This window comes from Pleurodeles waltl, chromosome 1_2 (genome assembly GCF_031143425.1).
Source record: "Pleurodeles waltl isolate 20211129_DDA chromosome 1_2, aPleWal1.hap1.20221129, whole genome shotgun sequence".
Taxonomy (NCBI): Eukaryota; Metazoa; Chordata; class Amphibia; order Caudata; family Salamandridae; genus Pleurodeles; species Pleurodeles waltl.
Window position 1 is genome coordinate 1,335,985,138 of NC_090437.1, and position 24,684 is coordinate 1,336,009,821.

Below are 24,684 nucleotides of genomic sequence, written 5' to 3' on the forward strand. Positions count from 1 at the left end.
ATGGAAGGCAATCAACAGAGTTGTGTACCTTAGGATGTTTTTCAATGTATCTACTGGATGGAAGAACACACCACTTACAGTTGCCCTGGCATGTTTGGCAGAAAGGCCTGTTTCTGATCTACTGTTCATATTCTTTATAATTCCCCCTTCATGTCTCTTACAGGAGAAAGTCCCCCAGATGCTTGTGGGAAAAGGAGCAGCCTCTTTGAGCTGAACCTTGCACCAGCAGACAATTTCTGGACAACCGCAAAGGATGGAGCAGTGAAGCTGCGCATGGAAGAGACAGGACCAGCCTCAGAGCCTCCAGTCACCACACATGGTATGTTATGGGACACAGTCCAGCATTTTGGCAACTGCCCAGCAATGGCTGTGAAGAGAGACGGGCAATGGAAAACTACCACATATCTTCAGTACTACCAGGAATGCCGGGCAGCAGCCAAGAGCTTCCTGAAGGTGAGTCCTAGCAAGGCCCGCTGTTCTTCAGAGCCGGGGGAAGTGTTTAACTGGAGAAAAGGATGCTTGTTTGTTGTTAAATGATGACATCAAAAGCAGGGCCATTACTTATGGGTAACTGTTTGTTACAGGCAGATCTTACAACTGTGGTAGGTACAGTCTCACACACTTTTTGGCATGAGTGATGGTGATGGCTGATGTCATTTTGGGTAGAATGCCTATATGCCCCAGTTTCCAAGATGTCATGCTTAGTGGTTGCTGACTGACTTACTGATGGTCAGAACAGATGTCAGTCCAATAGCTGATCTTTTATGACGTGTCTGTAGATGGTAGTGGTGGTGGTGCAGGGCTGGACTGCGAACCAAAGGTAGCATCGAAAACACTTTAAAACAGCCCCATCCTCTACTTTTTTGATGTTTTCCATTCATTCTCGTATTCTTTCTTACTCCCACATTATTTTCCCTGCCCCCTCTTACCTAAAGCTGCAATTAACCCTGGGATGTTGGAGACACAGGTAGATGGTCACTGACTTTCAAAACCAACCTCCAATGGATGCAGCCAGGCCGGCAAATGCCTGATGGGTAAAATGATCGCACCAGCCCTGTGGTGGTTATACCCAGCACCTTAGCTTTGTGGCAACCTCTTTTGAAATTATTTAGCCAGAAATATCTGTGTTCTTCAAGTGGAAGAAGCGTGAAAGACAGTCTGATGCCAGTCATATCCTTCTGATTCTGATTCTTCCAGCTCGGCCTGAAGCAGCTTCACAGTGTCGGGATCCTGGGTCATAACTCACCGGAGTGGCTCATTGCCTTCATAGGTGCCAGCATGGCCCGGTAAGTGCCTGCTCTTTCGCCTGCTCTCTGTATTCCTGCTTTGTGTAATCCTAACACATGCCCCAACTCACACTAAGCAAGGCGGGGTATTGGGACTTTGGGGTACACTCTGTAAAGACTGCCTACACACAGTTTCACCAACACCATCTGGGATGCCACTTCATTTTATTTGGTTTGTGGATTGTGGTTGGAAAAGAAAATATTAATGGTAGAATAATGAGGTGTGATGATGTCTGCATCATGAAAATAGAGTTTTGCATTGTTATACGGTTCCCACAAAAGCTAGGACTGCATATTAGGATGACAGAATTTTGGGATGTAGGGACTGAGTCCGTCTACACCATCAGGAAACGTAGGCCCAAGTCCCAGCTATCTCACAGTGACTCACCTGAAACCCTAATGTTCCCAGGGTAACAGATGATTTTGGCAACTTTGAACATGACCTACTCTAATACCCAAGGAAATCATGGAAACAGATCTTACTCTTTCATTGTTTACCTATGCATGCCCAGGGTAAAAAAATATGAATGAAGGTTTTCAAACATTTATTGAAATAAATATATTCTTGCATAGAGAGAATGATTTGCGATTATTAGGCAGATGAAATAAAGCATTGTAATCAGCATTATCAACATGGTGAACACAATAAACAACCCAACCATGGCAATCTTATTTCTATATATTTCTACCTATTATGACCTATAATTTGAGAGCATGCCGTGTGTACCCTCTGCCAGATCTCGAAGGATAGCCTGAACACCACATTCCTGGATAGCTGGCCAGGGAGCCGGTCTAGAGTAGAGTTGGCAATCCTTCTCTGCAAGATGAAAGGTCAGAGTCAGTAGGGCTGCATAGCGAACACAGGATTCGTTCCAAAACAATCACGGCCGGAGTGCTGTATGTAGGGCAGTACATCGTTTATGTAATCAAAACCACACTGTGTTAGAGGTGCAGCTCTGACAGGATGATATGTCTAGGTTTCCGGAGCTGTCTCCAAATACTCTATGTACGCACTAGGATATCTTGTTCTATGTACCTAGCCTTGAACAGAGCGTATAGATTGCATGGTGAGAAGGACTACTGAAAATAAACAGCATATACAGCATATTCTCAGTACAATATAGTTCAAGCATAAAAAAAAATGTAAACTAGAATTGCTAAAAATGATAGCCTAAAACGTGTAAAATGTGGAACTAAAATGGAGAAAACCCCAAAAGGCCTCATGATGCTTCCTTATCTTTGCTCTTGGGCTGATTTCCAAAGTCAAGTGTTGTTCTGAAACCCTTGGTTATCTCCAGATGTATTTATGTTGCTTTATGGAAGAGTAATTGTATCTTTCGACTTATGGTGCAGACTATGACATGAGTATGGCAACACAGCTCCATTCAGTAGGTTTACACAGTATGTGGTGAATGGGGTGAGTATGTCAGTTTTACTGAGCTGAGAACTGTACCAAAGTGCTTATATATCTCCTTGGTTGCTTGATTAGCCAATACTTACCAAAGTCATCACACAGGGTTTGGGAGTGGGAGTGGAGCACTACATCATTTCATTGCCTCATACAGTACAAAAATATCTTACTAACCTTAAAAGTATGAATTTTAGACTTTCCTCCTTTAATTGCAGTGGCTTTCCGGTTGGAATTTACCCCACAAATTCAGCAGATGCCTGTCAGTACGTGGCTAGCAACTGTGAGGCCAACATCTTTGTGGTGGGAAATCACTTCCAACTGGAGAAAATCCTGCAGGTGAGATGTTCATGCCTTCTTTCTGCTTCTAAGCACACAGCTCACAATCAAACCTACAGTAGTGGAAGGAGGGTTCAACAGCCTTCAGCTTTGTCAAATAAAATCACCAGGACTCCTGTTGCAGTGTTTTATCAACTTTATAATAAGGTAAATGTTGTGGTCTTTAGAGATCCAAAGGATGAATAAAACTTGCTTGATGGGAGATGGGAGATGGACTTCTATATGGTAGCAAAGAAGGTGACCTTCCACAGCAGAGGGTGTCCCCTTAAGTTCTGCAAGATTTGGGAATGGTGGAGAACCTACTATAGGCTGGGTTCTGCAGCACCTGGCTCGACTGCCAGACAGAGAGGAACCGGTTAGGGGATGTATACCAGTGCCCTAAATGTATTATTTCATATGTGTCACATGTCTGGTTGTATAAAGATTTTTCCCAAGCTGACTAATGTGATAATATGTACCATCAATAAGTATCCGTGGAAAATGACGCCTGTTGGGCATGATTGTATTGCTTTTTTTTTTAAGCATAAAACATATATTTTTTAAAAGGATAAATAAATAACCCTGGTATATCATCAATGGAGATCACTACATGACTGTCTTTAATTGAGGCATGCACCATAGATCTGAAGCTTCGATATTGGGTCCACAGATGAAGCAAATATTAAATGCTATAACATTTATTTTCCAATGTATCATTATGCATCAAGAGTGACAATTTAGAAGCCTTGAGAAATGTATTTTAGGATGATAATTCAGCACTGACATTCCTCTAATTGACATACTTTCATAATACCAATGATTCTATGATCCAAATCTAAAAAAATATATTGCTGTTTCCATGCGCTGTGTGTCTCTTGGAGAAAATGCATTTCATGTTTTATTATTTGAATGTATGCATTATTTAAGATGAATTTAGTGGTTTCTTCTGCCCACCTATTTGACAGGTTAATGTTTTACCCATAATCTTCAAGGCACCTTCATTGTTCATTTCACTACGCGCTTGTCCATCTATGTTTACTCTTTTTGTAAAACTCACTAATTGACTCAGTACACTTACAGCGCATACCCTAGTAGGCATTGTAAGATATTGGACCTTGGTGACATCTACAGCTATCAACATATGTTGACCTTGTGACTGCCATCTCATTCTGAGATTCTTGCACCCCCTTACCTAAGCTGTTGCTTATTCAGACATTGTCCCATAGTAACCCACTTCATCCCTAACTCCTTTATAGTGTTAACTACAGATTTTGGCCCTCATTTTGACTTCAGCGGTCTTTTTACCACACCGCCGAAGCCAAACCCGCCAGCTGGCGGTCTGCAGATCACAAGTGCTGGTAGCCGTCTGCCATGTTACTGGTGGAAAGTCACCAGCACTGGCGGTCAGCGGTGCAGAGGCGGGTGCATTGCCATCACCGCCACGCCAGCAGGACTGTGTCTGCCGTGTTACAAGCCCTAATACGGCTTGGCAGAGTCCTGCTGGCGTGGTGGTGCTGGCAGTGTAAGACCGGCCGGACCCATCCCCTCCTGGACGTCCTCCTCGACGGAGAAGGTAAGTGGGCGTCCGAAAGGGGGGGGCTGCCTGTGTGTGTGGTTGCGTGTGCGCAGAGTGTGGAGAGTGCAATATATGCTTGCGTGGATGGGTAGGGGTGTGAATGATTGCGGATAAGTGGGGTGTCTGCATGTGAGTGAGAGTATGAGGAGGGGGTACGGTGAGTGCGTGAATGCGGAGGGGGGTACTGTGAGTGTGTGAATGCAGAGGGGGGAGGAGGGTGGTGAATGCAGTGTGTGTATGTATTTCAATGTGAATGTTAGTGTGCCTGTATGTGCGCATGAATGGAGGGTGTATCTGCATGTCTGCGAGTGAGTGGGGGTGTCTGTGTGTATGAATGTGAGTGAGTGGGGGTGTCTGAGTGCATGTATGCATCTGCTGAATCGGTGTGTATGTGAATGCATGCATGCGTAAAGGGGTGTGGGTGTGTGTGTGAGTGTGTGGATGAGTGGGGGGGACGTGCATGTGTGGAGACATGTGTGTATGTGTGTGCCCGCGAAAGGAGGAATGAAGATTCCTGTCGTTGGGTGCACGACTGTCAGGGTTTTTGTGGCGTGGTGACCGCCACGGAAAGCCTGGCGGTTTGCAGCCTCGTAATCCGGACGGCAGGCGGAGGCCTGTTGCCGGTTTGGAGGTGCTCACCGCCTGCCGCGGCGGTGTGACTGCACCGGCGGGTCGGGCGGAGTTGTGGAGGCTTGGCGTCTGCCAAGCCTCATAACTCGCAATGTGGTGATCCTTACCGCCGGCTCCGCAGCTGTAGGACCGCCACGACGAGGCTGGCAGTATTATGACCACCAGCTTTGTAATGAGGGTCTTTGTGTCAATATCATCCTAACTTGGTTTAAACCAGGTATCACTCAATTTTCTCCTATCAATCCCTAGTCAGTCTGTCCAAATAGGTCCAGCTATTTGATATTTAAAATGTTTCTTCGTGGACTGACACAAGCATACAACACTGAAAAAGAGAAGTGTGACCCTTTAGTGAACTGCAGAGAAGACCACAGTCTGGCTTTGGAGTTCCAGATACATTCTGACCAATGACATAACAGATCAAAAGCATGCATCAAAATAATTCCATTGTGCAATAAAAGGGACATCTCTGGGTGCAAACAAGAGATCCTAATTTACATAATACAAATCAGTAGGCATTAATGACCACAGATGGAAATTACTACTGGGACCAATCTGCGATTATAGAAGATTTTCTGCAGTTATAGAATAGGCATAGAGATTAGACCTGAGTAAATTCTGCATAATTTCCCTTGCAAAAACTCCATGAAATTGAAGAAAAATTAAACAAAATTAAGTGAAATGTTGATCCTGAATTTTGTGCCAATTTTTATCCCAAAATGCATCCTCGCATCCAATCGAATTGTGGACACAAGAACCCATTTCATGCTAAGAAAGATAGCTCAAATTTGCATGTGATGTGAATAACAGGAGAACACTTGTTTTGATCGCTTTATTCCTGTTTCACCCGAACACAATCTAAATTGCATGGCATGGCAGGAAGGCATAATCTGATCATGAGCATTTTGCATAACAAATGTAACACAAAATTTTGGAAGTCAGACTTCCGAACCTATTACAGCTTGGAAACTGCACTGATTGCAGCCACAGGTGACATCAGGACACTCCTCGACAAAGAGGAATCGGCAGCTTTGATCCTCTTCGATCTCTCAGCAGCATTCCACACAGTGTCCCACCTCACTCTCCTCAACAGACGTTCCAGCATAGGCATCCAGCAAAATACCCTCAAATGGATCACCTCATTCATCTCAGGCCGTACACAGAGCATCCGCCTCCTCCTCCTCCTCGGTGTACCCCAGGGATCCTCCCACAGCCCACCCTATTCATCCTCTACATGATCCCCCTCACACACAATCCTAGGGCCCATCGCCCTAGGATTACCCCCAACACCCGCCACCCACGCACGCAACCTAGGTATCATCTTAGATTCTTCTCTCTCCATGACCCAGCAAATCAACGCCATCATCTCCTCCTGTTTCAACACCCTCCGCATGCTGCGAACAACCTTCAAATGGATTCCCATAGAGATCGGAAAGACCGTCACCCATGCACTCATCAGCAGCAGGCTAGACTACAGAAACGCCCTCTACGCTGGCACCACAGTCAAGCTTAAGCGAAAACTCCAGAGGGTCCAGAACGCAGCCGTCCGCCTCATCCTGGACCTCCCACACCATGAACACATCTCCTCCCACCTCAGATCCCTTCACTGGCTCCTGATCGACAAAAGGATCATCTTCAAAGTCCTCATCCATGCACACAAATCCCTCCACAACACTGGACCAGCCTACCTCAACGAAAGAGTGAACTTCCACACTCCCACTCGCCACCTCCGCTCCGCCGACCTCGCATCTAACACGCCACCACCGGAGGCAGATCCTTCTTCTACCTCGCCCCCAAAACTTGGAATTCCCTCCCCACCAACCTCCGCAAGATTCAGGACCTCAAGACATGGCTTTTTGAACAGTAATCTGCAGCCCCCCACCTCCTCTTCTCCCCCCCAGCGCCTTGAGACCCTTACGGATGAGTAGCACGCTCTATACATTTTTTTGTTTGATTGATTGATTGATCGTCAGATCCTATGGACTAAAGATAGTCTCCTCCGCCGATGACACCCAAGTGATTCTCTCACTCACCGAGGACCCTCTCAGCACCAAAGCCAACTTCCGCAACGCCATTACCAAAGTAGCATAATGGATGAGAGAGAGCTGCCTCAAACTAAACACCAACAAGACAGAAGGCCTGATCTTTGGGAAAAACACCTCTATTTGGAACAACAGTTGGTGACCAGCGGAACTCAGACCCACACTGGCTCCATCAAACCATGCACACAACTTCTGAATCATCCTCGACAACCAACTATCCATGGACCCTCAAATAAACTTGGTTGCCTCCTCCTGCTTCTACATCATCTACAAGCTATGGCGCATCTTCACCTGGATCCCCACCAATGCCAGAAAAACTGTTACACACGTGCTGATCACCAACCGCCTAGACTATGACAACACGCTCCACCCCTGAATATCCTCCCATCTACTCAAAATACTCTAGACACTACAGAATATCCCGCCAGACTCATTCTGAACCTCACCAAATAGTCCTCGCTGGTGCAACGGCTCCTCTTGCATTGCAATGGAAGCACCTACTAGGTAAAGCATCATGACCCACCTCAATAACATGTACTGGCTTCCCGTCCAGAAGAGATGCCACTTCAAGATTCTCACACTCACCTACAAGGTGCTTCACAACATAGGCCCGGCCTACATCAACCACCGTCTGCCCTTCCACGTCCCCTCAAGACACCTTTGCTCCGCCTCGCTGAACCTTGCACACACCCACGGCATCCGCCGCAGCAGAGGCCTTTCTTTTTCCTAAATAGCAGCAAAGTCCTGGAACAACCTTCCCCTCCACCTCAGAACGGCCCCCTCCCTGGCGGATTTCAGAAGAAAAGTGAAGACGTTGCTATTCGATGAAGAAGCGGCTCACACATTGCCCAGATACCCCTAGGGGTGACAGTGCCATGCCTTATAAATGCTTGATTGATGCAAGATTAAGTCAGCGTAATCACAATTTTGCCCAGGTGAGAATGGGGACATTCCCAGAAGAGGATCAAAGGAAAATCATGATCTCGCTAGTTTCGTACCTTTGAATGTATTAAAAACTTTCCAAGGGACTTTCATACCTAATTTGAAATACTTGCTCTTTGGGTGTCCTTTAATTTTGAGTTGTGTTAAAAAATGCTCTAATTTCTTTAGGCAATGTTAAATCTGGAAGACAATCTCAGAGTGTCTGTTCCTTCACTCTAGAGGTAGCATGGTAGTTGAAAGTTCATTGGCATTCTCTGCCAGCTTTAGTGTTGAGAAATGGGAGGACTTTTGACTCAAACCTACCTCTGGCCTTATGTGATGAAGGTTTGAATCGTGTGAGGATTAGGGGCCATTTTTATGGCCAAGTAATGCAGGGCAACGGGTCACTTTGCTGCGCTGCGTCACAAGGAAAGGGCAGGAATGCGCCGTATTTAGAAGAATACGGCTCATTCCTAAGTTTGTCCATTACCTGGCACCGTATTGGCTGCCTAGCGCTGACGCAGGCGCCCTTGCACGATGGTGCAAGGGTGCCTCCGTTGTTAGGAGGATTATATTTTAGCAGGAAGTGGCACACACAGAAAGAGGAAGTAACAAGGAGAAATACATATATTTCTCCTGGTTACGCCTCACCTAGGGAGACTTAGGTTTCTGACACATTCCCAGGTCTACCACTTCTGGTAAATCTGGGAATGCCTCAAAATCCATTGCTTTTGCATGAGATCACCCACACAACACCCATGAAACACCTTCCTGGGGCAGAGTAATGAAACACAGCAATTTGTGCTATTTTGCTTTGCTTCAGATATGTGAAGCCACTCAGGGACACGTCAGGTGGCCTTGCGTGGCTCCATCATTCTCATTTTGAGCTTGTGTCGCTCTTGCACCACATTGCGTGGAGCTACACAACTGAGCTCATAAATGGGCCCCTAAAATTGAAAGCAACCTGACACCTTTTTTATTAGAAGTGTTTATATGAAAAGAGAGGTATCCACAAGGAAAACAATTCCAGGCGAAGGAAGGTGGAGAAAAAAAACATTGGCAAATCCAATAGGTCGAGCTATTTGATATTTAAAATGTTTCTTCGTGGACTGACACAATCATACAACACTGAAAAAGAGAAGTGTGAACCTTTAGTGAACTGCAGAGAAGACCAGAGAGATTATTTGCTAAAATAGAAGTCTAGCTTTGGAGTTCCAGATGCATTCAGGATCTGCTTCAGATCATTTCAGGCTGTTGAATTTAATGACATTCATGGGTTACAACAATTTAAAGATGACATAATAGTCCGCAGGTTTGCTTCTGAGGAGTTCATAGAAAGTGAAGCTGTTTATTCAACCCTTGTTGACCCTGACCCTAAACTGCTGCTCTCACTTCTGTAAACAATTTTGTAATGAGCTCTCCGCTTCCCCATCCATTAATCAAGAAAGCCCAAGTCCACAGGGATATTCACATTTCTGCCACAATTAATTTGGCAGAGGACTGAGTGATTGCCAAACACACATTTACTGATCCAGTTATGGTGAGACCAACTCATTCAGGGCCCCCACAGTCACATAACAAGCATTTGAAATGCAATCAGTCTCGCATTTGTGAAAGTTAGAGCTCTTGGCATTGAAAATGGAATTTTTTTGTACTTTTCTTTGTTGTATGCAGTGGAGTGATGATATCTTCATAGCGATATTGCCATTCATATGACGTTGCGGCGCCGGAGACCCAGAAAATGGGAGCTAGGTTATGAGGGAGGGGAGACAAGAGGAATATGCTGGCTGAGAAAAACATCCTGGAAAACGCAAACACTCATAGAGAATGCAACTTTAAGTAAAGCATGTGGAATGTAAGCAGGAACAACATGGTTACGTTAACACTTTTACACTTTTAATATGCTGACTGAAAAAACCTGGCATATTTATCATTCTAATGTGCATGAAGCAGGGATAGGGTGCAGTACCACAGGGTGTCCCTAGGTGTCCTTGGGACCTCTTTTGGCCACATAAGGTACTGCACCCTACTTTCTTGAATTTCACACATCCCCAGTGACTTTCGGGCACTATGCTGAAAAATGAATCTCGGCACCCATTTCGTGAAAAATGTTACGCTGTGCATTACGGTTATGAGGGAGGGGAAACAAGAGTAATATGCTGGCTGGAAAAAAATATGTAACAACATCCTGGAAAAAGCAAACACTCATAGAGAATGCTAGATTAAGTAAAGCGTGTGAAATGTAAGCAGGAACAACTTGGTTGCGTTAACGCTTTTATACTTATAATATGCTGGCTGACAATGCCGGATTTAGGGTGGTGCGACCGGTGCGGCTGCCTCAGTGGGGTGCTGTGTTTAACAATAACTTATGAAACTTGCGATTTAAAAGCACTTGTTGAAAAGTTCCTTGTGCGTCCAGCATTCAGGAAACAATTAAAATGTCAAGATGACTCTTGTGATTAATGTTCTTGGTAGAGAGGGAGATCGACATTTTGTCCAGTGGCATTTTTGACTCAACATAAAGTAGCGCAGAGGGTTAATGTGCCTGATGCAAAGAACGGATCTGTATTCTATGTGGATAGCTGAGTGGATTAGTAAAGCCGGCCTTTACCAGCGCTTTAAAATTAATGAAATGTATGTGAGAGGGGCTATGGAGAGATGAGGGGCACTTTTGTCGGGTGGTAGTGTAGGAAAGTACCATCTTGCCTGGCAAGTTACCCCCATATTTCACTGTATATATGTTGTTTTAGTTGTATGTGTCACTGGGACCCTGCCAGCCAGGGCCCCAGTGCTCATAAGTGTGCCCTGTATGTGTTCCCTGTGTGATGACTAACTGTCTCACTGAGGCTCTGCTAACCAGAACCTCAGTGGTTATGCTCTCTCTTTACTTTCAAAATTGTCATTAACAGGCTAGAGACCAATTTCACCAATTCACATTGGCATACTGGAACACCCTTATAATTCCCTAGTATATGGTACTGAGGTACCCAGGCTATTGGGGTTCCAGGAGATCCCTATGGGCTGCAGCATTTCTTTTGCCACCCATATGGAGCTCTGACAATTCTTACACAGGCCTGCCACTGCAGCCTGAGTGAAATAACGTCCACGTTATTTCACAGCCATTTACCACTGCACTTAAGTAACTTATAAGTCACCTATATGTCTAACCTTTACCTGGTAAAGGTTGGGTGCTAAGTTACTTAGTGTGTGGGCACCCTGGCACTAGCCAAGGTGCCCCCACATCGTTCAGGGCAAATTCCCCGGACTTTGTGAGTGCGGGGACACCATTACACGCGTGCATTATACATAGGTCACTACCTATGTATAGCGTCACAATGGTAACTCCGAACATGGCCATGTAACATGTCTGAGATCATGGAATTGTCACCCCAATGCCATTCTGGCATTGGGGAGACAATTCCATGATCCCCCGAGTCGCTAGCACAGACCCGGGTACTGCCAAACTATCTTTCCCGGGGTTTCACTGCAGCTGCTGCCAACCCCTCAGACAGGTTTCTGACCTTGTGGGGTCCAGCCAGGCTTGGCCCAGGAAGGCAGAACAAAGGACTTCCTCAGAGAGAGGGTGTTACACCCTCTCCCTTTGGAAAAAGGTGTCAGGGCTGGGGAGGAGTAGCCTCCCCCAGCCTCTGGAAATGCTTTGATGGGCACAGATGGTGACCATCTCTGCGTAAGCCAGTCTACACCGGTTCAGGGATCCCCCAGCCCTGCTCTGGCGTGAAACTGGACAAATGAAAGGGGAGTGACCACTCCCCTGACCTGCACCTCCCAGGGTAGGTGCCCAGAGCTCCTCCAGTGTGCTCCAGACGTCTGCCATCTTGGAAACAGAGGTGCTGCTGGCACACTGGACTGCTCTGAGTGGCCAGTGCCAGCAGGTGACGTCAGAGACTCCTTCTGATAGGCTCTTACCTGTGTTGCTAGCCTATCCTCCTTCCTAGGTAGCCAAACCTCCTTTTCTGGCTATTTAGGGAATTCTTTAGATAACGAATGCAAGAGCTCATCAGAGTTCCTCTGCATCTCTCTCTTCACCTTCTGCCAAGGAATCGACCGCTGACTGCTCAGGACGCCTGCAAAACCGCAACAAAGTAGCAAAGACGACTACTGCAACCTTGTATCGCTGATCCTGCTGCCTTCTTGACTGTTTTCCTGGTGGTGCATGCTGTGGGGGTAGTCTGCCTCCTCTCTGCACTAGAAGCTCCGAAGAAATCTCCCGTGGGTCAACGGAATCTTCCCCCTGCAACTGCAGGCAACAAAAGACTGCATCACCGGGCCTCTGGGTCCACTCTCAGCACGACGAGCGTGGTCCCTGGAACTCAGCAACTCTGTCCAAGTGACTCCCACAGTCCAGTGACTCTTCAGTCCAAGTTTGGTGGAGGTAAGTCCTTGCCTCCCCACGCTAGACTGCATTGCTGGGTACCGCGTGATTTGCAGCTGCTCCGGCTCCTGTGCACTCTTCCAGGATTTCCTTAATGCACAGCCAAGCCTGGGTCCCCGAAACTCTAACCTGCAGTGCACAACCTTCTGAGTTGTCCTCCGGCGTCGTGGGATCTTCTTTTGTGACTTTGGGTGAGCTCCGGTTCACTCTTCTTTGTAGTGCCTGTTCTGGCACTTCTGCGGGTGCTGTCTGCTTCTGTGAGGGCTCCCTGTCTTGCTGGGGGCCCCCTCTGTCTCCTCACGCAATTGGCGACATCCTGGTCCCTCCTGGGCCACAGCAGCATCCAAAAACCCTAACCATGACCCTTGCAGCTAGCAAGGCTTGTTTGCGGTCTTTCTGCGTGGGAATACCTCTGCAAGCTTCTTCACGACGAGGGACATCCATCCTCCAAAGGGGAACTTCCTAGTCCTCTTCGTTCTTGCAGAATCCACAGCTTCTACAATCCGGTGGCAGCTTCTTTGCACCCTCAGCTGGCATTTCCTGGGCATCTGCCCAATCTCGACTTTGTCGCGACTCTTGGACTTGGTCCCCTTGTTCCACAGGTACTCTCGTCCGGAAATCCACCTTTGTTGCATTGCTGGTGTTGGTCTTCCTTGCAGAATTCCCCTATCACGACTTCTGTGCTCTCTGGGGAACATAGGTGCACTTTACACCTACTTTTCAGGGTCTTGGGGTGGGCTATTTTTCTAACCCTCACTGTTTTCTTACAGTCCCAGCGACCCTCTACAAGCTCACATAGGTTTGGGGTCCATTCGTGGTTCGCATTCCACTTTTGGAGTATATGGTTTGTGTTGCCCCTATACCTATGTGCTCCTATTGCAATCTATTGAGACTATACGTTACTTGCATAACTTCCTTTTGCTATTACTGCATATTTTTGGTATTGCGTACATATATCTTGTGTATATTTGTTATCCTCATACTGAGGGTACTCACTGAGATACTTTTGGCATATTGTCATAAAAATAAAGTACCTTTATTTTTAGTATATCTGTGTATTGTGTTTTCTTATGATATTGTGCATATGACACCAGTGGTATAGTAGGAGCTTTGCATGTCTCCTAGTTCAGCCTAAGCTGCTCTCCATAGCTACCTTCTATCAGCCTAAGCTGCTAGAAACACCTCTTCTACACTAATAAGGGATAACTGGACTTGGTACAGAGTGTAAGTACCCCTTGGTACCCACTACAAGCCAGGACAGCCTCCTACATTGGTTGTGCTGCGGTGGGATAAGTACTTGCAACTACTTACCACTTTGTCATTTTGTACTTTTCATAAGAGAAAAATATACAAAATAAGTTCAGTGTATGCACACCTAACCAAAAAGTTTTGCTTTTCTTCTCTTATTCTATTGCTAAGTGCTGAAAAGTACCTCTAAACTTTCAAAAAGTTTCTACAAAGTTGAAAACGTTTTTTTTCTGTTTTCTTAAACCCTTTTCTATCATGTCTGGTACAGGTCCTACTCTTAATCTGGCCAGCACAGCTTATGATCTCCTTAGCTGGAAAATTTTGAGGAGTCTCTGCATTGATAGAGGTTTAGGGGTAGGGAAGAATCCCTCTAGAGAATTGTTGATTAACATGCTCATTGAAAATGATAAGGCCTTAGCTGGCACATCTGTTGAGAAGTTAGGAGATGGTTCACATTCTGATTCAGGGGCAGCCCCATAAAGAATGTTAGATGGTATTCTTTCCAACCTGCCCCTTAGCAGACCCCCTAGCATAACTGGTACTAATGTGAGCTCTCATCACAGTAGGGATGGCATTCCTTTAGGCCAGGTTGTTAGGGTGCCAACTGTTAGGGACAGGTCTCCTTCTATTCATTCACATCATTCTTCTGTGTCAAAGCATGCCCAACCCACCCACCCTGATGACAGAATGTTAGAAAGGGAGCTCAATAGATTGAGAGTGGAAGAGACCAGGCTGAAGCTTAAACAGCAACAGCTGGCTCTAGACAGGGAATCTTTAGACTTAGAAAAAGAAAGACAGAAGTTGGGGTTTGAACCCCATGGTGGCAGCAGCAGTATTACAGATAGTAATCCTGTAAAAGAGCATGATTCTAGGAATCTGCATAAGACAGTTCCCCCTTACAAGGAGGGGGATGACATTAACAAGTGGTTTGCTGCACTTGAGAGGGCCTGTGTTGTACAGGGGGTCCCTCAAAGGCAGTGGGCTGCTATCCTATGGCTATCTTTCAGTGGAAAGGGTAGGGATAGGCTCCTTACTGTTAAGGAAAGTGATGCCAATAATTTTACAGTTTTAAAGAATGCACTCTTGGATGGATTTGGCTTAACCACTGAACAATATAGGATTAAGTTCAGAGAAACCAGAAAAGAGTCCTCACAAGACTGGGTAGACTTTGTTGACTATGCAGTGAAGGCCTTGGAGGGGTGGTTACATGGCAGTAAAGTTTCTGACTATGAAAGCCTGTATAATCTGATCCTGAGAGAGCATATTCTGAATAACTGTACGTCTGATTTGTTACACCAATATCTAGTGGACTCAGATCTGACCTCTCCCCAAGAATTGGGAAAGAAGGCAGGCAAATGGGTCAGAACAAGAGTGAACAGAAAAGTTCATACAGGGGGCGACAAGGATGGCAAGAAGAAGGATGGTAAGTCTTCAGACAAGGGTGGGGACAAATCTAAAAATGAGTCTTCATCAGGCCCACAAAAACACTCTGGTGGGGGTGGTGGGTCCAAATCCTCTTCTAATCAAGTAAAGAAACCATGGTGCTATTTATGTAAAGTAAAAGGCCATTGGACAACTGATGCCAGTTGTCCAAAGAAAAGCACCAAGCCTCCTACCACTACAACCGCTGCTGCTACACCTAGTGCCCCTAGTAATAGCAGTGGTGGTGGGAGCAAACCTACTAATAGCCAATCCAAGGGAGTAGCTGGGCTCACTTTTGGTAATTTAGTTGGGGTTGGTCTTGTTAGGGAGACCACAGAGGCTGTGTTAGTCTCTGAGGGGGCTATTGATTTAGCCACCTTGGTTGCTTGTCCCCTTAACATGTATAAGTACAAGCAACTACCCCTAATAAATGGTGTTGAGGTTCAGGCCTACAGGGACACAGGTGCCAGTGTTACCATGGTAATAGAGAAACTGGTCCATCCTGAACAACACCTACTTGGTCACCAGTACCAAGTAACCGATGCTCATAACAACACACTTAGCCACCCCATGGCTGTTGTAAATCTCAACTGGGGGGGGGGTTACTGGTCCAAAGAAAGTTGTGGTTGCCTCAGATTTACCTGTAGACTGTCTACTAGGGAGTGATTTAGAGACATCAGCTTGGTCAGATGTGGAGTTGGAGGCTCATGCAGCAATGCTGGGCATTCCAGGGCATATTTTTGCTTTAACCAGGGCTCAGGCCAAAAAGAAAAAAGGACAGGGTGACTTGGATCCTGGAACAATGGACCAAGTGCTCCCTAAAGCTAGGGTTAGTAAAGGTAAATCACTACCTACTATCCCTCCCTCTACAGTGGATTCTATTTCTGAAGAAGAAGAATTTCCACCCTGTGCAGAACCTACACCAGAGGAGCTGGAAGCAGACACTGCTGAACTTTTGGGTGAAGGGGGGCCTGCCAGGGAGGAACTGAGTGTGGCACAGCATACCTGTCCCACACTACAGGGTCTAAGGCAGCAAGCTGTCAAACAAGCAAATGGGGATGTCAGTGACTCTCACAGAGTTTACTGGAAGGACAACCTCTTGTACACTGAAGCAAGGGATCCAAAACCTGGAGCTGCCAGGAGATTGGTGATTCCTCAGGAGTACAGAAAGTTCCACCTAACTCTAGCCCACGACATTCCCTTAGCTGGACATTTGGGGCAAATGAAAACTTGGGACAGGCTTGTCCCCTTGTTTCATTGGCCTAGAATGTCAGAGGACACAAAGGAATTTTGCAAGTCCTGTGAAACCTGTCAAGCCAGTGGCAAGACAGGTGGCACTCCAAAGGCACCACTTATCCCACTGCCTGTGGTTGGAGTTCCCTTTGAAAGAGTACAGGTTGACATAGTTGGCCCCCTTGACCCCCCTACTGCTTCAGGCAATAGGTTTATCTTGGTGGTAGTGGACCATGCCACCAGATATCCTGAAGCAATTCCTCTAAGGACCACTACAGCTCCTGCAGTGGCAAAGGCCCTCCTGGGAATCTTTTCCAGAGTGGGCTTCCCAAAAGAGGTGGTATCAGACAGGGGAAGCAATTTCATGTCTGCTTACTTAAAGGCCATGTGGAAGGAATGTGGTGTGACATACAAATTCACCACACCATATCATCCACAAACAAATGGACTGGTGGAGAGATTTAACAAAACTCTCAAAGGCATGATTATGGGACTCCCTGAAAAACTCCGCAGGAGATGGGATATCCTGTTACCTTGCCTCCTTTTTGCTTACAGGGAGGTACCCCAAAAGGGAGTGGGCTTCAGCCCCTTTGAACTCCTATTTGGACACCCTGTGAGAGGTCCTCTAACACTTGTTAAGGAGGGTTGGGAACAACCTTTAAAAGCTCCAAAGCAAGACATAGTGGACTATGTACTTGGCCTAAGATCTAGAATGGCTGAGTACATGAAAAAGGCCAGTAAAAACCTTCAGGCCAGCCAAGAGCTCCAAAAGCAATGGCATGACCAGAAGGCTGTTTTGGTTCAGTACCAACCAGGGCAGAAAGTGTGGGTCTTGGAGCCTGTGGCCCCAAGAGCACTCCAAGACAAATGGAGTGGACCCCACATAATTGTTGAAAAAAAGGGAGAAGTCACCTACTTAGTTGAATTAGGCACTGCCAGGAGTCCCCTTAGGGTGCTCCATGTCAATCGCCTGAAACCCTACTATGACAGGGCTGATCTCACCCTGCTCATGGCAACAGATGAGGGACAGGAAGAAGAGAGTGACCCTCTCCCTGATCTCTTCTCTTCCACAGAACAAGATGCTCTAATGGAAGGTGTAGTTTTGGCAGATTGTCTTACTGCTGAGCAGAAAGACCACTGCATAAATCTCCTGGGTCAGTTTTCTGAACGCTTCTCTACTGTGCCAGGCACCCCTTCTTGGTGTGAGCACACTATAGATACTGGAGACAGCTTGCCTGTCAAAAGTAAGATCTATAGGCAGCCTGACCATGTCAGAGACTGCATAAAGCAAGAAGTACAGAAAATGCTTGAACTGGGAGTGGTTCAGCACTCTGAAAGTCCATGGGCCTCTCCTGTGGTACTTATACCAAAACCTCATTCCAAGGATGGAAAGAAGGAAATGCGGTTTTGTGTAGACTATAGAGGTCTTAACCAGGTAACCAAAACTGATGCTCACCCTATACCCAAGGCAGATGAGCTAATAGATACACTGGCATCTGCCAAGTATCTAAGCACTTTTGATTTGACTGCAGGGTATTGGCAGATCAAGTTATCAGAAGATGAAAAAGCAAAAACTGCATTTTCAACCATTGGAGGACATTACCAATTCACAGTAATGCCTTTTGGATTGAAAAATGCACCTGCCACTTTTCAAAGGTTGGTGAATACAGTCCTGCAAGGGCTGGAAGCTTTTAGTGCAGCATATCTAGATGATATAGCTGTCTTTAGCTCCAGCTGCGATGATCACCTGGTCCACCTATGGAAAGTTTTGGAGGCCCTGCAAAAAGCAGGCCTTACTATCAAGGCTTCAAAGTGCCAGATAGGGCAGGGGAAAGTGGTTTATCTGGGACACCTGGTAGGTGGAGAACAGATTGCACCACTTCAGGGGAAAATCCAAACTATTATAGATTGGGTTCCCCCTACAACTCAGACCCAAGTGAGAGCCTTCTTAGGCCTCACTGGGTATTACAGGAGGTTCATAAAGAACTATGGCTCCATTGCAGCCCCTCTTAATGACCTCACATCTAAAAAAATGCCTAAAAAGGTATTGTGGACAGCTAGCTGTCAGAAAGCTTTTGAGGAGCTGAAGCAGGCCATGTGCTCTGCACCTGTCCTGAAAAGCCCCTGTTACTCCAAAAAATTCATTGTCCAAACTGATGCATCTGAATTAGGGGTAGGGGCAGTCTTATCACAACTTAATTCTGAGGGCCAGGATCAACCTGTTGCTTTTATCAGCAGGAGGTTGACCCCTAGAGAAAAGCGTTGGTCTGCCATAGAGAGGGAGGCCTTTGCTGTGGTCTGGGCACTGAAGAAGTTGAGGCCATACCTGTTTGGCACTCACTTCATTGTTCAGACAGACCACAAACCTCTACTTTGGCTAAAGAAAATGAAAGGTGAAAACCCTAAATTATTGAGGTGGTCCATATCCCTACAGGGAATGGATTATACAGTGGAACATAGACCTGGGAGTACCCACTCCAATGCAGATGGACTCTCCAGATATTTCCACTTAGACAATGAAGACTCATCAGGTCATGGCTAGTCTTATTGCCCTTCGTTTGGGGGTGGGTTGTGTAGGAAAGAACCATCTTGCCTGGTATGTTACCCCCATATTTCACTGTATATATGTTGTTTTAGTTGTATGTGTCACTGGGACCCTGCCAGCCAGGGCCCCAGTGCTCATAAGTGTGCCCTGTATGTGTTACCTGTGTTATGACTAACTGTCTCACTGAGGCTCTGCTAATCAGAACCTCAGTGGTTATGCTCTCTCATTTCTTTCCAAATTGTCACTAACAGGCTAGTGACCAATTTTACCAATTTACATTGGCATACTGGAACACCCTTATAAATCCCTAGTATATGGTACTGAGGTACCCAGGGTATTGGGGTTCCAGGAGATCCCTATGGGCTGCAGCATTTCTTTTGCCACCCATAGGGAGCTCTGACAATTCTTACACAGGCCTGCCACTGCAGCCTGAGTGAAATAACGTCCACGTTATTTCACAGCAATTTTACACTGCACTTAAGTAACTTATAAGTCACCTATATGTCTAACCTTTACCTGGTAAAGGTTGGGTGCTAAGTTACTTAGTGTGTGGGCACCCTGGCACTAGCCAAGGTGCCCCCACATTGTTCAGGGCCAATTTCCCGGACTTTGTGAGTGCGGGGACACCATTACACGCGTGCACTATACATAGGTCACTACCTATGTATAGCTTCACAATGGTAACTCCGAATATGGCCATGTAACATGTCTAAGATCATGGAATTGCCCCCCAATGCCATCCTGGTATTGGGGAGACAATCCCATGATTCCCCGGGTCTCTAGCCCAGACCCGGGTACTGCCAAACTGCCTTTCCCGGGGTTTCACTGCAGCTGCTGCTGCTGCCAACCCCTCAGACAGGTTTCTGCCCTCCTGGGGTCCAGCCAAGCTTGGCCCAGGAAGGCAGAACAAAGGACTTCCTCAGAGAGAGGGTGTTACACCCTCTCCCTTTGGAATAAGGTGTCAGGGCTGGGGAGGAGTAGCCTCCCCCAGCCTCTGGAAATGCTTTGATGGGCACGGATGGTGCCCATCTCTGCATAAGCCAGTCTACACCGGTTCAGGGATCCCTCAGCCCTGCTCTGGCGCGAAACTGGACAAAGGAAAGGGGAGTGACCACTCCCCTGACCTGCACCTCCCCTGGGAGGTGCCCAGAGCTCATCCAGTGTGCTCCAGACCTCTGTCATCTTGGAAACAGAGGTGCTGCTGCCACACTGGACTGCTCTGAGTGGCCAGGGCCAGCAGGTGGCGTCAGAGACTCCTTCTGAAAGGCTCCTTCAGGTGTTGCTAGCCTATCCTCTCTCCTAGGTAGCCAAACCTCCTTTTCTGGCTATTTAGGGTCTCTGCTTTGGGGAATTCCTTAGATAACGAATGCAAGAGCTCATCAGAGTTCCTCTGCATCTCTCTCTTCACCTTCTGCCAAGGAATCGACTGCTGACCGCGCTGGAAGCCTGCAAAACTGCAACAAAGTAGCAAAGACGACTACTGCGCCACTGTAACGCTGATCCTGCCGCCTTCTCGACTGTTTTCCTGGTGGTGCATGCTGTGGGGGTAGTCTGCCTCCTCTCTGCACTAGAAGCTCCGAAGAAATCTCCCGTGGGTCGACGGAATCTTCCCCCTGCAACCGCAGGCACCAAAGAATTGCATCACCGGTCCTCTGGGTCTCCTCTCAGCACGACGAGCGAGGTCCCTTGAACTCAGCAACTCTGTCCAAGTGACTCCCATAGTCCAGTGACTCTTCAGTCCAAGTTTGGTGGAGGTAAGTCCTTGCCTCCCCACGCTAGACTGCATTGCTGGGAACCGCGTGTTTTGCAGCTACTCTGGCTCCTGTGCACTCACCGAGGATTTCCTTCGTGCACAGCCAAGTCTGGGTCCCCGGCACTCTAACCTGCATTGCACGACCTCCTGAGTTGTCCTCCGGCGGCATGGGACTCTCTTGTGCAACTTCGGGTGAGCACCGATTCACTCCACTTCGTAGTGCCTGTTCCGGCACTTCTGCGGGTGCTGCTTGCTTCTGAGTGGGCTCCTTCTCTTGCTGGGCGCCCCCTCTGTCTCCTCACGCAAGTGGCGACATCCTGGTCCCTCCTGGGCCACAGCAGCATCCAAAAACCCTAACCGCAACCCTTGCAGCTAGCAAGGCTTGTTTGCGGTCTTTCTGCAGGGAAAACACTTCTGCACGACTCTTCACGACGTGGGACATCCATCCTCCAAAGGGAAAGTTTCTAGCCCTTGTCATTCATGCAGAATCCTCAGCTTCTACCATCCGGTGGCAGCTTCTTTGCATCCACAGCTGGCATTTCCTGGGCATCTGCCCACTCCCAACTTGATCGTGACTATTGGACTTGGTCCCCTTGTTCCACAGGTACCCTCATCTGGAAATCCATCGTTGTTGCATTGCTGGTGTTGGTTTTTCCTGCGGAATTCCCTTATCACGACTTCTGTGCTCTTGGGGGAACTTAGGTGCACTTTGCACCCACTTTTCAGGGTCTTGGGGTGGGCTATTTTTCTAACCCTCACTGTTTCCTTACAGTCCCAGCGACCCTCTACGAGGTCACATAGGTTTGGGGTCCATTCGTGGTTCGCATTCCACTTCTAGAGTATATGGTTTGTGTTGCCCCTATCCCTATTTGCCCCCATTGCATTCTATTGTGACTATACATTGTTTGCACTGTTTTCTATTACTATTACTGCATATTTTGGTATTGTGTACATATATCTTGTGTATATTTGCTATCCTCATACTGAGGGTACTCACTGAGATACTTTGGCATATTGCCATAAAAATAAAGTACCTTTATTTTTAGTATATCTGTGTATTGTGTTTTCTTATGATATTGTGCATATGACACTAGTGGTACTGTAGGAGCTTCACTCGTCTCCTAGTTCAGCCTAAGCTGCTCTGCTAAGCTACCTATTCTATCAGCCTAAGCTGCTAGACACCCCTCTACACTAATAAGGGATACCTGGGCCTGGTGCAAGGTGTAAGTACCCCTTGGTACCCACTACAAGCCAGTCCAGCCTCCTACACTCTGCACCTGTCCTAAAACGCCCCTGTTACTCCAAAAAATTCATTGTCCAGACTGATGCATCTGAATTAGGGGTAGGGGCAGTCTTATCACAATTCAATTCTGAGGGCCAGGATCAACCTGTTGCTTTTATCAGCAGGAGGTTGACCCCTAGAGAAAAGTGTTGGTCTGCCATAGAGAGGGAGGCCTTTGCTGTGGTCTGGGCACTGAAGAAGTTGAGGCCATACCTGTTTGGCACTCACTTCATTGTTCAGACAGACCACAAACCTCTACTTTGGCTAAAACAAATGAAAGGTGAAAACCCTAAATTGTTGAGGTGGTCCATATTTCTACAGGGAATGGACTATACAGTGGAACATAGACCTGGGAGTACCCACTCCACTGCAGATGGACTCTCCAGATATTTCCACTTAGACAATGAAGACTCATCAGGTCATGGCTAGTCTTATTGTCCTTCGTTTGGGGGGGGGGGGTTGTGTAGGAAAGTACCATCTTGCCTGGCATGTTACCCCCATATTTCTCTGTATATATGTTATTTTAGTTGTATGTGTCACTGGGACCCTGCCAGCCAGGGCCCCAGTGCTCATAAGTGTGCCCTGTATGTGTTCCCTGTGTGATGACTAACTGTCTCCCTGAGGCTCTGCTAACCAGAACCTCAGTGGTTATGCTCTCTCTTTACTTTCTAAATTGTCACAAACAGGCTAGTGACCAATTTCATCAATTCACATTGGCATACTGGAACACCCTTATAATTCCCTAATATATGGTACTGAGGTACCCAGGGTATTGGGGTTCCAGGAGATCCCTATGGGCTGCAGCATTTCTTTTGCCACCCATAGGGAGCTCTGACAATTCTTACACAGGCCTGCCACTGCAGCCTGAGTGAAATAACGTCCACGTTGTTTCACAGCCATTTACCACTGCACTTAAGTAACTTATAAGTCACCTATATGTCTAACCTTTACCTGGTAAAGGTTGGGTGCTAAGTTACTTAGTGTGTGGGCACCCTGGCACTAGCCAAGGTGCCCCCACATCGTTCAGGGCAAATTCCCCGGACTTTGTGAGTGCGGGGACACCATTACACGCGTGCACTATACATAGGTCACTACCTATGTATAGCGTCACAATGGTAACTCCGAACAGGGCCATGTAACATGTCTAAGATCATGGAATTGAATGGCATTGGGGAGACAATTCCATGATCCCCGAGTCTCTAGCACAGACCCGGGTACTGCCAAACTACCTTTCCCGGGGTTTCACTGCAGCTGCTGCTGCTGCCAACCCCTCAGACAGGTTTCTGCCCTCCTGGGGTCCAGCCAGGCTTGGCCCAGGAAGGCAGAGCAAAGGACTTCCTCAGTGAGAGGGTGTTATACCCTCTCCCTTTGGAAAAAGGTGTCAGGGCTGGGGAGGAGTAGCCTCCCCCAGCCTCTGGAAATGCTTTGATGGGCACAGATAGTGCCCATCTCTGCATAAGCCAGTCTACACCGGTTCAGGGATCCCCCAGCCCTGCTCTGGCGCGAAACTGAACAAAGGAAAGGGGAGTGACCACTCCCCTGACCTGCACCTCCCAGGGGAGGTGCCCAGAGCTCCTCCAGTGTGCTCCAGACCCCTGCCATCTTGGAAACAGAGGTGCTGCTGGCACACTGGACTGCTCTGAGTGACCAGTGCCAGCAGGTGACATCAGAGACTCCTTCTGATAGGCTCTTACCTGTGTTGCTAGCCTATCCTCCTTCCTAGGTAGCCAAACCTCCTTTTCTGGCTATTTATGGTCTCTGCTTTGGGGAATTCTTTAGATAACGAATGCAAGAGCTCATCAGAGTTCCTCTGCATCTCTCTCTTCACCTTTTGCCAAGGAATCGACCGCTGACTGCTCAGGACGCCTGCAAAACCGCAACAAAGTAGCAAAGACGACTACTGCAACCTTGTATCGCTGATCCTGCCGCCTTCTCTACTGTTTTCCTGGTGGTGCATGCTGTGGGGGAAGTCTGCCTCCTCTCTGCACTGGAAGCTCCGAAGAAATCTCCCGTGGGTCGACGGAATCTTCCCCCTGCAACCGCAGGCAACAAAAGACTGCATCACCGGTCCTCTGGGTCCCCTCTCAGCACAACGAACGTGGTCCCTGGAACTCAGCAACTCTGTCCAAGTGACTCCCACAGTCCAGTGACTCTTCAGTCCAAGTTTGGTGGAGGTAAGTCCTTGCCTCCCCACGCTAGACTGCATTGCTGGGTACCGCGTGATTTGCAGCTGCTCCGGCTCCTGTGCACTCTTCCAGGATTTCCTTTGTGCACAGCCAAGCCTTGGTCCCCGACACTCTAACCTGCAGTGCACAACCTTCTGAGTTGTCCTCCGGCGTCGTGGGATCTTCTTTTGTGACTTTGGGTGAGCTCCAGTTCACTCTTCTTCGTAGTGCCTGTTCCGGCACTTCTGCGGGTGCTGCCTGTCTTGCTGGGCGCCACCTCTGTCTCCTCACGCAATTGGCGATATCCTGGTCCCTCCTGGGCCACGGCAGCATACAAAAACCCTAACCGCGACCCTTGCAGCTAGCAAGGCTTGTTTGCGGTCTTTCTGCATGGGAACACCTCTGCAAGCTTCTTCACGACGAGGGACATCCATCCTCCAAAGGGAAGTTCCTAGTCCTCTTCGT

At 47.4% G+C, this 24,684-nt stretch overlaps 1 protein-coding gene across 1 annotated transcript in view; it reads left to right on the plus strand.

Moving 5' to 3' along the window:
- Positions 1-24,684, plus strand: part of LOC138296310 (long-chain-fatty-acid--CoA ligase ACSBG2-like) — a 424,825-nt gene that overhangs the window by 131,412 nt on the left and 268,729 nt on the right. The window contains exons 2-4 of the mRNA XM_069235332.1: positions 164-453; positions 1,198-1,286; positions 2,913-3,033. Coding sequence (XP_069091433.1) covers positions 164-453; positions 1,198-1,286; positions 2,913-3,033 — 500 coding nt within the window. The remainder of the gene's footprint in view (positions 1-163; positions 454-1,197; positions 1,287-2,912; positions 3,034-24,684) is intronic.